The following is an 11,797-nucleotide window of genomic DNA, read 5'->3' on the forward strand; positions in this document are numbered from 1 at the left end:
GGCAGTCACAGCTAGAAACTGTTAATATTGATCATACTAATGAAGAAGGCAAGACAGCACTAATGTTAGCTTGTGAAAGAGGACATGAGGACATTGTACACAGTTTACTGTCTGCTGGAGCTAATGTTAGCATTCAGGACAATAAAAAAGCACAAGCTTTTATGGGCACTTGTCACTATGGTCACACACAAATAGTTGAAATGTTACTGAAGGAAGAACAAGTTGATCCTAATGTTCAAGCAATAGAAGGTTGGAATGCTTTTATGATGGCTTGTCAAAATGGTCACACTCAAATAGTTGAATTGTTGCTGAAGGAACAAGTTGATCCTAATGTTCAAGCAATAGAAGGTTGGAATGCTTTTATGATGGCTTGTCAGAATGGTCACACTCAAGTAGTTGAATTGTTGCTGAAGGAGCAAGTTGATCCTAATATTCAAACGAATGATGGAGTGAATGCTTTTATGTCGGCTTGTCACAATGGTCACACTCAAATAGTTGAACTGTTGCTGAAGGAACAAGTTGATCCTAATGTTCAAGAAAAAGATGGTTGGAATGCTTTTATGTTGGCTTGTCACAATGGTCACACTCAAATAGTTGAACTGTTACTGAAGGAACAAGTTGATCTTAATGTTCAAAGGAATGATGGAGCAAATGCTTTTATGCTGGCTTGTCTAAATGGTCACACTCAAATAGTTGAACTATTGCTGAAGGAACAAGTTGATCCTAATGTTCAAGAGAAAGATGGTTGGAATGCTTTTATGTTGGCTTGTCACAATGGTCACACTCAAATAGTTCGACTGTTGCTGAAGGAACAAGTTGATCCTAATATTCAAAATAATGATGGAGGGAATGCTTTTATTTTCGCTTGTGAAAATGGTCACACTCAAATAGTTGAACTGTTGCTGAAGGAACAAGTTGATCCTAATGTTCAAAGCGAAGATGGTTGGAATGCTTTTATGATGGCTTGTCAAAATGGACACACTCAAATAATTGAACTGTTGCTGAAGGAACAAGTTGATCCTAATGTTCAAATGAATATTGGCCTTACTGCTTTAATGATTGCTAGTGCTAATGGACAATATGAAGTAGTTAAGTTATTATTAGAATGGAAAGCTAATCCAACTATTAAGTCTAATAAAGGACACACTGCATTATCTGTAGCCAAAACTAAAGAAGTATCCACTTTGCTCAAAGAATTTTTTAATAAAGGTAATATAATATTTGATGAAGATGCTGCTAGTGTATATTCATCTGCAACAGTATCCAGTCGTGCATCCAGTGGGTATCATTCAATATCCAGTGGTTATAGTAGTATAAGAACTTTTTCTTCAATTAAATTAACTTTTAAAAAAGACAAGTATAAGTAGCAAAGTAGATGCTTAGTTAGCTGTACAATGTACATCACAGTTCTTAGATACACTTTTTGTGATTACATGTATTGAAGAGTACTCTTGATGTATTATTGTTATTTTTTAATTAACAACTTTATAAGGGCGTGGCATTGTCACGTGCGTGCTGCAATATGGATGGTCCTGGTGTATTTAAATGGATCACATTTCAAGAGATACTGTTTCTCTTCATATCTTGTTCAGTATTAGCGTTCCTATTAAGATCACAGGATAGCCTAGAGTTTAAACTAGTACTGAACGTTACTACTGAGGAAAGGGCCGCGAGAGAGAACTATGCCAATCAGAAATTCCCTCTTAGAAATGAAAAACTGTAAGGAAAAAATTCTTAATGGTGCCTTAGCTTATTATTATTCTTTATTCAGTCCTTTGCCTATTGTAACTGATTTGGAAAGTGATGGACAAACAGGTACTGCTATACTGTAATACTAAGATTTATATTAATATTAATATGTAATACGTAGATTTACATGGAATAAATTTACAGATTTTTTCCTATTGGTTTTTGCGACAAAATGAACTCCCTACATGTACCTGCATGTATGGCTAGAACTTCTTAGAAAACCTTATCTTTACATGGGGAATCTATTAGTACCCCCCTTTTCAGTGGCGTATCTAGACTTTTGAAGATGGTGGGGCAAAGATGGCGCGCGAAGCGCGCCGAAAAAATTTTGAGGTTAATTAATATTCATAATGGGCGTGTTTTTAATTAAAGTACGTCTACACCCACAATAATGATGATGAAGTCGACTATATCGGACTAGCTCAGCTTGCTCTTTTCTTCTCTAAAGTTCTCTTTTGAGTGTTTTCTTTACTTATTGTGTTCTCTGGCCTTAATCAAGATTGGAGATATCTTAAAATTTTAACTACAGTAAATTAGAAGGCAATATTAATTTTGATTCAGTAGCAGTTGGTAGGGCAAATGCCCTACCATGCCCTACCTTGGATACGCCACTGCCCCTTTTACTTACATTGTACATGTAGATGTATGTGACATGTACTTGTAATTATTTATTCTTCCATCACTAGATATACTAGTCAGTACTGATAAGATACTCAATGTATACTCACGCCATTATACACCTTCTTATCTTGGACACCATGGGATCAGACACAGTAATAAGAATGTAAGAGAGAGAGAAAGGGGGGGGGGGAGAGAGAGGAAGAGAGAGAGAGAGAGAGAGGGAGGGAGAGAGAGCGGATGAAGATATTTTGTTTGTTTGTAGGTATCATTGTCAAAGACGTCATGTGTTGTTGCTATGACAACCGGTTTCTTACAACCGTACCAGTCAGTGGTACAAGTACGCAAGCAGGTTAGGAGAGGGGGAGAGGAAGAAATACATGTACATGTATATACTGTACATGCACATGTGTATGCGTGTACATGTATTGTACATGTACATATACATGTTCTCATGTATTTATTTATATATTTTAGGTGATAGCAGTACTTTATTCTGATTGGACGCTCAGTTGCTATAATCACAACCTCAAACTGATGTGGAGCCAAAAACTGAATGAAAAGGAAATCCCAATTTCCAGGTGACGACAATATTCTAATTAATGCACATCTTTAACTAATATTGTAATAACTGTCCCCTCCTCTTATAGTGAAGCTAGTTTGTTAGTATCAGCCATTAGCATCAAGAAGAGTCCAGCTGGAGTTATACTAGTAGGAGGAAGAATTAATGGAAACTATGACAATAATAATAATAATAATGATAATATTGGAGGAGATAGTGATAAGAGAAGGTAAGGGAGGGAGAGAGAGAAATTGAATGCTGTACATATTTTATTATTTTCAATGTTTATTTGTGATAGGATGAGAAGAGGAGCAGAACAGGAAAAGATGGAGCATCAAAAAGTACAGCATTTTGTACTTTTTGTATTTATAATTATAAATAATTATAATTATAAATATAATTATATTTATAATTATAATTTGTATTTTTAATTTGGGTACATGTACTTGTACATTTACTTTTAAGCTTTATAAAAGCTTTTTTAAATATTATTAAATTACTTTATTATTATTAACGACCTGGGGGCGAAGCCCCCAGGTCGTTCCTATAATTGAATTCACCCTCGCGCTATGTATATATATATATATATTTGTATGTCCACACTTACATTTCTTCTATACACGTTGTATTGGAGAAATAACAAGCCTTAGCAACCACCCGCCCACGCTCGTTTACGTGAGTGGGTGTGGTCACGGCAAACAAAATGGCGGCTTACACATGGGACAAAGCTAAGAGCTTTCTAACAGCAAGAGAGCATAGAGATACTGTCTAAAGACTTCTCTAGAAGCATTATAAGGTAGAGAGAACCTCTATAAGTCTTAGTAATGACCTAATTGTACTTGCAAGGTGGTGAAATCAATTATAGGAATATTTTTTACCCTGTTACGCTTGTTCTTTTGTTGTTAATTCAGTCATAAGCTGTTAAGTTGTTTATTGGTGATCAGATCCTGCTAACAATTAAGTAGTACTGTCTATACTGAGTTTGTACTACATTGCATGGCAAAATGTACATGTAGGTCATACAAAGAGACGTAAATATAGTGGGAATATTTGGTGGCTCGTAATATTGGTGATTCCATGATTGCAATGTATTGGGAGTCTTTATTGTGTAAATGAGTAATCTTAATTTTATAGACAAGTGAAGCTAAATTAATATACATGTACAACTATAATTATCTCTTTTTAAACAGAGGCCCGAGGCTGCATCAATTGGGAAAGAAGTGAAAAGTTCCAGTCTGGTACGATGATAAATTGTATATTAGCTTTACATGTAATTACATATGTAGGGAAGGGAATTGATAAAGTCCATAGAATCTGATACTAAACCTGAGGAGGTTATTATTCTATTTGAAGCTGGAGCTGATCCTAATGCTACTAAGGTTTGTAGCTACAGTACATGTATACTGTAATATTCTAATTTGTTATTGTAGTATCCATCTGGTGAACACCCTGCTCTTATTATAGCCATTAAAAATGATAATATTGATATAGTGAAATTGTTACTGGAGAAAGGAGCTAATCCCAATGCTACTGAGGTTTGTAGCTATATATACTGTATTTTTTAATTCATTGTTACAATAGTATTCATTTGGTGGCTCTCCTGCTCTTATTGTAGCCATTGAGAAGAATAATATTGGAATTGTTGATGTGCTACTTGAAAAAGGAGCTGATCCTAATATTGGTTTTGATACTGTAAGTTGCCAGTACATGCATGTAGTTACATAACAGCCAGGGCACCATATGAGGTTTTACTATTTTTTTTATAAAAGATTGAACAAGTTAGCTTTTTTAAAAGATTATTAGCATTAAAACTATACATTAATGATTTTAATGTACCATAATTTTGGTATGGTAGTTTTCAAATGTCCAACATTTCTCCAAAATTCCCTTAGAAGCTAATATTCTTAGGTACAAATATTTGTGGCTCTAGTAAACTTCTTTCTTCACTTCTACAGCACTGATACATGGCTTATATTGAAAAATGGGATAATAGATTAAGATTCTGGCTTCTTCACTGGCTTGAAAATAGTATTTAGAGCTATAGTCCAATAATTAGTTTTTTATGTGTGAGTGGTAGGGGTTAAAATTTTTTCAATATAAATGAACTGTGAAATAGACAAAAATCAATGCCCCACCAACCGTATGGTCTACATGTATAATCGTACCCATACATTACTTACACACACATTATTAGCACTTGCTTTAGTAAGTTACTCAACTGACAACTTTTAAGTATCTGTTTTATGATCATAAATAATTGTTTCAATACAGTATAAAGGTACTCCCTTGCACCATGCTAGTAAAACTGGTAATGCTGATATTATCAAATTATTAATAACTAAAGGAAAGGCTGATGTGAATGCTGTGGATAATGTAAAGTTATCATTTAATTCTATTTGTATTGTTTAATGTTGTATTTATAGTGGAACAGTACTCCAATGTTTAATGCTGTTCAGAGTGGTAGTATTGAAGCTGTTGATATTCTATTAACTAATGGAGCTAGAACTGATGTTGTGGATAATGTAAGTTTTATATTGAAACTTGACCATAATTATGCAACATAAAATTTTTGAAGGCTGTAACTTTTAGAGATTTAAGATTCAATTTATGCTGAATGCTGGCAGTGTCTGTTTATAAAAATTAAATTTAGCAGATTTGCAAAATTTACTGCGAACGCCAACACACATGCTAACATATTGCCTACATGTGTAGTCATAATGTTTCATGGGTAACTAAATTTGTGACTGAGTACAAATATTACTATTTAATATTTATGTTTGCACATGTGCAGTGATCAGTTAATACTGCCTAATACTGTAAATAACTGTGCACATTTAGCAAAGCAGACTGCCTACAATGTATGTAATTACTTAATCCAATAGCAGGCTGGCAATTTTGTTTGTTGTTTATTTATTATTATTGTTATTATTTATAGGATGGTAAAACTCTACTACATTGTGCAGGTGAATCTGGTAAAGTTGAAATGCTTGAGTTTTGGATTAAGAGAGGAGATTATGATGTGAATGTTAAAGATAAAGTAATTAATATTTAAAATTGGTAGTCACTTTACGTTTTATTATAGTGGAACAGAACTCCATTGTTTAATGCTGTTAAGAGTGGTAGTATTGAAGCTGTTGATATTCTATTAACTAATGGAGCTAGAACTGATGTTGTGTCTCAAGTAAGTGAAACCTACATGGTTGTACTGTAACAATCTGATACATTAGTTACTGATATGTACTGTATTTTACTGATTAAACGTCCGGGCATTTATTTCTTAGCAGCCAAAAAATTTTATTGAAAAAAAAAATAAAAAAGATACTTTGAGTGGAATCAAACTGCCAAGTCCAGGCAAGTTAGTTCAGGCTCTAACTTTTAGGCACTTTGGAGCTATCTAAACCGTGGAGCATTATTTCTGGTACAAATATGCTTATCTATAGCTAGAATATATTAATAACAGGTGTTTATTTGGACTAGGCGTTTATACGGTAAAATATAGTACATGTACATATAGCACTGGAATGTATGGTAATAAAAATATGCAGACTCACCTTTTATTTAAATTATTACTATTTCATTATTATTTTCATAGGATGGTGAAACTCTACTACACTATGCTGGTGAATCTGGTAAAGTTGAAATGCTTGAGTTTTGGATTAAGAGAGGAGAACATGATGTGAATGTTAAAGATAACGTAATGTTTTCAAATTATCAGTCACTTTATGCTTTATGTTGTATTATCATAGAGCAAAAGAACTCCATTGTTTGATGCTGTTATGAGTGGTAGTATTGAAGCTGTTGATATTCTATTAACTAATGGAGCTAGAGCTGATGTCGTGTCTAGGGTAAGATTTGTTGAATAAATTATGTATATTATACTAGACAGGTCTTTATGTAGTGGGTGTCCAAATGTGCAATATACAATATAGCCCAAGGAAAATATTGTATCTGCCATTAGCTCAGGCTTGTTGATTATAAATGTGATTATGTCATATATCCCTTACTGTTATAACATGTACATACTACATACATGTACATGTAACATGTATATACATGAACTGCTTACATTGATTATTCACTAATGTTCACGTGCATGTATAGTATTTGAGACATCATAATCCTCAAATCTCAATAATAATGTCATTAAGTTATAAAGTCATTAAATCAACAAGCTAAATTTGATACTACAATAATAATAATTTGGGCATAGATGCTTTGTTTATGGTTGGATTTTGTAGATTTTACATATTTAGAAATAATTCAGAATTTACACATACATGTATGCTTTAAATTATCTTGATTTTGATTTATTTGTAAACTTTTACCTCTACATAAATCACTCACTCTATGACATAATTATGTTAGATGCATGAGCTGTGAGTGCATGACTGAATAAATTTTTCCAACCTATATGTACATGTAGGGGTGAAGCTCCTAGATCATTCCTGTAATTGTTTTTACCAACATACGATCTATAATTATGTCACACTTGTATTTATTCTATGCACGTTGTATTGGAGAAATAACAAATACTAAATTAAGACACCTTAGCAGTTAGCAATTTCTTGCCCACAACCTTTATGTAAAATGGGTGTGGCCACAGCAAACAAAAACCTTCTTTAGAAGCATTATAAAGTAGAGAAAACCTCTGTAAGTCTTAATAATGAGATCCAGTTATACATGCAAGGTGGTGATAACAGTTATAGGGATATTTTTATATACTTATACACTTGTTTTACATGTACATTATATTTAATGTATAGTATAGCACTCCATTACACTATGCTGTTGAGTATCGTAAAGGTGCTGACATTATCAAATTATTAATAACTAAAGGAAAGGCTGATGTGAATGCTGTAGATAAGGTAAAGTTAATAAATCATCATTTCTAGAATTTATTTTGTGATTGTAGTTGAACAGAACTCCATTGTTTCATGTTGTTAAGTGGAGTACTGAAATTGTTAATATTCTATTAACTAATGGAGCTAAAACTGATGTTGTGAATAATGTAAGATTGCCATGTACATGCATATTGCCTACATAATACTTTGTACTATACATGTACTGATTTACACTATTATACCAACTCTCACATGTGTAAGTTTTTGTTTGAAGAAAATATTAACTGAATAACTTTTTTGTTTCTTGTGGGCATAATATGTGGATTTATTTAACAGGAAGTCAAGATTTTGACAAAGTTTTTGACTGACAAAATTTGGAGCTATATAGTATAAGTAGTCTTTTAGCATATCCCAGCATATACAGCATCTCAATTGTCCATTATATATAGAGTCTCGCTTTTAAGGTTAAACTTATTGTAATCTAAATTGAGATTCTTATAAAATAAAGTTTAGTTGAACAGTAATTTGGCAAAAGAGATTTTTTAAAAACTTTACTCATTAGTTTTGTTGTTCTAGATGGCTTGTTAACTGTAGCTCACATTCTATTTATTATTATTTATTTATCTAGTATGGTAACACTCCTCTGTTACTAGCAATTGAAAAAGGTGGATCAACTGAAGTTATCAAATTATTGATTACTAAAGGAAAAGCTGATGTGACTGCTGCTTGTAAGAAAGTAAGCATTTTAAAGGTTAACAATCAAAATTTGAAGTTGATTGACCTCTTCACAACATTATTATGTTGAATGCTATGAGAATGCATTACTTATTATTTTTATGTAGTATCGTATCAATCCTGTGCTATCTAGATTTAAAATTGCTGAGGTATTGATTACTAAGATGCCAAAGCTTTATTCAGCTGGACAAGATAGGTGTGATTATAGTGTAAGTAATAATATTGTACGTTTACTGTGCATGTAGATATGGCTTGCCAGTGAATTTAAAAATAGCCATTTTAAAGAGCCTGATACCAATGCATTTTACAAATATCATTTCTCATAATTATCTACTTTCATTATATCAGTTAATTGTAATTTGCAAGCAAAATAATTAGAGTTTTAATTTCATATTTGCCTAGAAAATTAGAGATCACATGTCCTGCTGTACAGTATGCTGGTGATTCTTTTTAAATTTTGTATGACTTTTCAACACTACCATTTAACTAAGCCATAACTATATTATATTTTGTGCTGATGTAACTAACAAGATAGACGTATTTATGGAACTTCATTAATTTTATTATGTTAATAGAGTGAAGAAGAGAACATATCCTTGGAACCTTTAGAATTGGAGAATGTGGAATCCCGTCAGACCAAAGTAAGATTATAGATTATAATCACTTACATGTACTCTGAATTGTATGTTCAGTCAAATATTTACTCTTTATGTCATTTGATAGACAATGTCCTCTTCATGGCTAGACAGGCAAGAGATGTCAACAAGCCCAATGCTCTATCATTGTGAGACGTCAGCTGAGCTAGTACATGTAAGTAATATAATAATAAAAAATACATGGACACACGCACACACATTTAGACCCCTTTAGGCAAGAATTAGTTTGTGATACCATATATCTATTCTATATACAAAGAAATAATATCAAAACGGGTTTTCATCCACCATGTTTTACATCAAAGTTATGTAGAGTTCCAATGGCTGATGTGCAAAGTAGAGCTGTTTTGCCAAAAAAGTTTGTTGTGCTCAACTCAGTATGATGAGAGGCTTCATATCAACTGTTCTTTACTATAGCAAGATATTTTGAAGATTTAAGAAATCTGGGAGAGCCAGAATGATCAGTTTTTGACTCCCCCCTCACAGCTCATAGAGCAAAGCAGGCTCATACAACAAGAGTATTGCACTGTACTTCCTAGGTTGGCTTTCTTGGCATCCTTTTTGACTCTAGAATAGTTTTTAGCTTCAAAATGTAGTGACCAGGATCTCCAGGACACAGAAAGCACTTGCTGCTTGACGTAAAACATGTCAGCCAATTATTGTACGTGGACATATACCGTAACTGAAATATAATGATATTCATTACAAAATTAACGATATTCACAAGCTACTACTTCTCACCTAAAGGGATCTATACAAATTATGGCCTTACAGGCTACCGTATAGGGTAGGGGAAAATTTTGGAGTGAATTAAATTTGGCAAATTTTAACATTTTGATAGCCTTTTGCCAAGATAAAATATGCCATTTTGAGCCATATTCTACGCATGCTCAATGGCATGTGGCCACTAATTTGCCAAATTAAAATTCGCCAATCACCAAAATTTAGCAATTCACTAAATTTAGCTCCCTCTAAAATTTCCTGCTATACAGTATACTGCTGAAACCAAACCTGCATATACACAACCATGCATTGTAATCCTGTGCATTATAATTATTTTGTACTAATTTTTTTAGCAGACTCATGAGAGTGCACCATACAGGCCTCAAAAGACTACTGCAGTAAGATTAATGATTCATAATTTTGCACACACATGTAATACATGTACTTTGAACAGGGACAGAGAGAAGTAAAAAGATGTAATATTTTATAATTCTAATGGCAATAGAAAAAATGAAAATATTAGCTACTTTTATATTTTTGTTATTTTGGGTATTGTTTTTATTAAATTATTAATTAAGAAAGGAGTCTGTAAACAATTACAACTCATAACAATAATGTATATACATAAAGTTTGGTATTTACTATACATTAATATCAACAGTATCATTTGTTTCATTAGTGTTAGTAGATGCATGTGGTGAGGGTACTGTGTTACTTTTCATTCTATCATCTTCCTCTGATTTTCCACAACAAAAATTCATTGCATTCCAAATCCTTATATACAGCACTGGACAGGTGTATGTTGACAAACAAACTAGTGTAAAGTGCGTGCATCGTTTTATGTCTGTAACGTGTATAATGTACATCAGTTTGTTGATATTAGTAAATGATACACTATACACTAACAACATACTCACTAGATAGTGCACTAGTTATACATGCACCATACACACTCACTATACAGTACAGGCTATCATGACTACTTTATCATGTGAGTATCATGAGTGTATAGTTTATCTTCGTTTGCATAAGCTACGTTTGTCAACTCGCACGTCAGTGTCCAGTGCTGTAGTTTAGGCCTAAATAATTTTTTCAGCCAGTAAGTAAATGATTTGTATAAACTACAACATGTACATGCAATAGAAAATGTGGCCATGTATCAGATATAAACTGGTGATATAGTGAGCCTATACTGAAGGCCATATCTACATGTACATGTGTAACTTTTTACAACACTGCCATTTAAAATAAGCCATTATAAGTGATGTCATTTTAGCAAACTGAAGTCATTTAGAAAGAAAATGTTTAAGTGCTATATGTATTTTTCAGTGTCTATAAGTGGCATAATATAGCAAATGTTGGTTGTCAACAATTTACTGTTTTTTTCTTCGTTTACAGTTAATGCTCTCATCAAGGCCAGAAAGGAAACAATTGTCAGCAATCTCAACAAGTCTCTATGATGATGAATTGCCAGCTGAGCTAGTAAGTAAAAATATAATTTGTATAAAATGCATATACACACTACAGATTGTATCATATAAGCTAGTAATAGCAAGCCTGCATTGAAGGCATACTAACTACAGTTTAAGTTGACTTTTTACAACACTGCCACTTTATCTAAAGCATAGCCTGTATATGATAACTAATTATTTATTGCAGACTAAAGAAAGTACATATAGGCTTGACAAGAGTAGTACTGCAGTAAGATAATGATTCATAATTATGCACATTATTCATGTACTTTGAATTAACAGGGACAGAGAGAAGGAAGAAAATGTGATATTTTATAACTTGTCAATGGTCTAAGAAATTAAAAATAATAATTTTAGCTTTTTAAATTTTTTTGTATTGCTTTTTATTATTTTTTTTATTAAAGAATTTTAAGTATGTACTAATGATTACAATTTCTACAT

At 32.6% G+C, this 11,797-nt stretch overlaps 2 protein-coding genes across 2 annotated transcripts; both read left to right on the top strand.

The window, feature by feature from the left end:
• The first annotated feature begins 959 nt into the window (after positions 1–959).
• LOC105312658 (acyl-CoA-binding domain-containing protein 6-like) lies at positions 960–1,367 on the top strand. Its single transcript, XM_011405471.1, has one exon. The coding sequence runs from the start codon at positions 960–962 to the stop codon at positions 1,365–1,367; it is 408 nt and encodes a 135-aa protein (XP_011403773.1).
• Positions 1,368–2,665: 1,298 nt separating this feature from the next.
• LOC109581728 (ankycorbin-like) lies at positions 2,666–11,674 on the top strand. Its single transcript, XM_019996092.1, has 18 exons — positions 2,666–2,719; positions 2,845–2,948; positions 3,018–3,158; positions 3,228–3,270; positions 4,120–4,167; positions 4,216–4,308; positions 4,360–4,464; positions 4,511–4,621; positions 5,201–5,302; positions 5,353–5,451; positions 8,399–8,506; positions 8,613–8,714; positions 9,081–9,146; positions 9,229–9,315; positions 10,238–10,282; positions 11,283–11,366; positions 11,544–11,585; positions 11,639–11,674. The coding sequence occupies exons 1-18, from the start codon at positions 2,666–2,668 to the stop codon at positions 11,672–11,674; spliced, it is 1,470 nt and encodes a 489-aa protein (XP_019851651.1).
• The last annotated feature ends 123 nt before the right edge of the window (positions 11,675–11,797 follow it).

Source organism: Amphimedon queenslandica, unplaced genomic scaffold, assembly GCF_000090795.2.
Source record: "Amphimedon queenslandica unplaced genomic scaffold, v1.1 AMPQUscaffold_13422, whole genome shotgun sequence".
In the NCBI taxonomy this organism is placed as follows: Eukaryota; Metazoa; Porifera; class Demospongiae; order Haplosclerida; family Niphatidae; genus Amphimedon; species Amphimedon queenslandica.

Bases quoted from the DNA above. Each gene is read 5' to 3' on its own strand.
- LOC105312658 (XM_011405471.1), top strand. From the start codon at position 960: ATGGCTTGTCAAAATGGACACACTCAAATAATTGAACTGTTGCTGAAG.
- LOC109581728 (XM_019996092.1), top strand. From the start codon at position 2,666: ATGACAACCGGTTTCTTACAACCGTACCAGTCAGTGGTACAAGTACGC. The intron at 3,159-3,227 runs GTAAGGGAGGGA...TATTTGTGATAG, and splicing joins GGAGATAGTGATAAGAGAAG to GATGAGAAGAGGAGCAGAAC. The intron at 4,465-4,510 runs GTTTGTAGCTAT...TTGTTACAATAG, and splicing joins CTAATCCCAATGCTACTGAG to TATTCATTTGGTGGCTCTCC.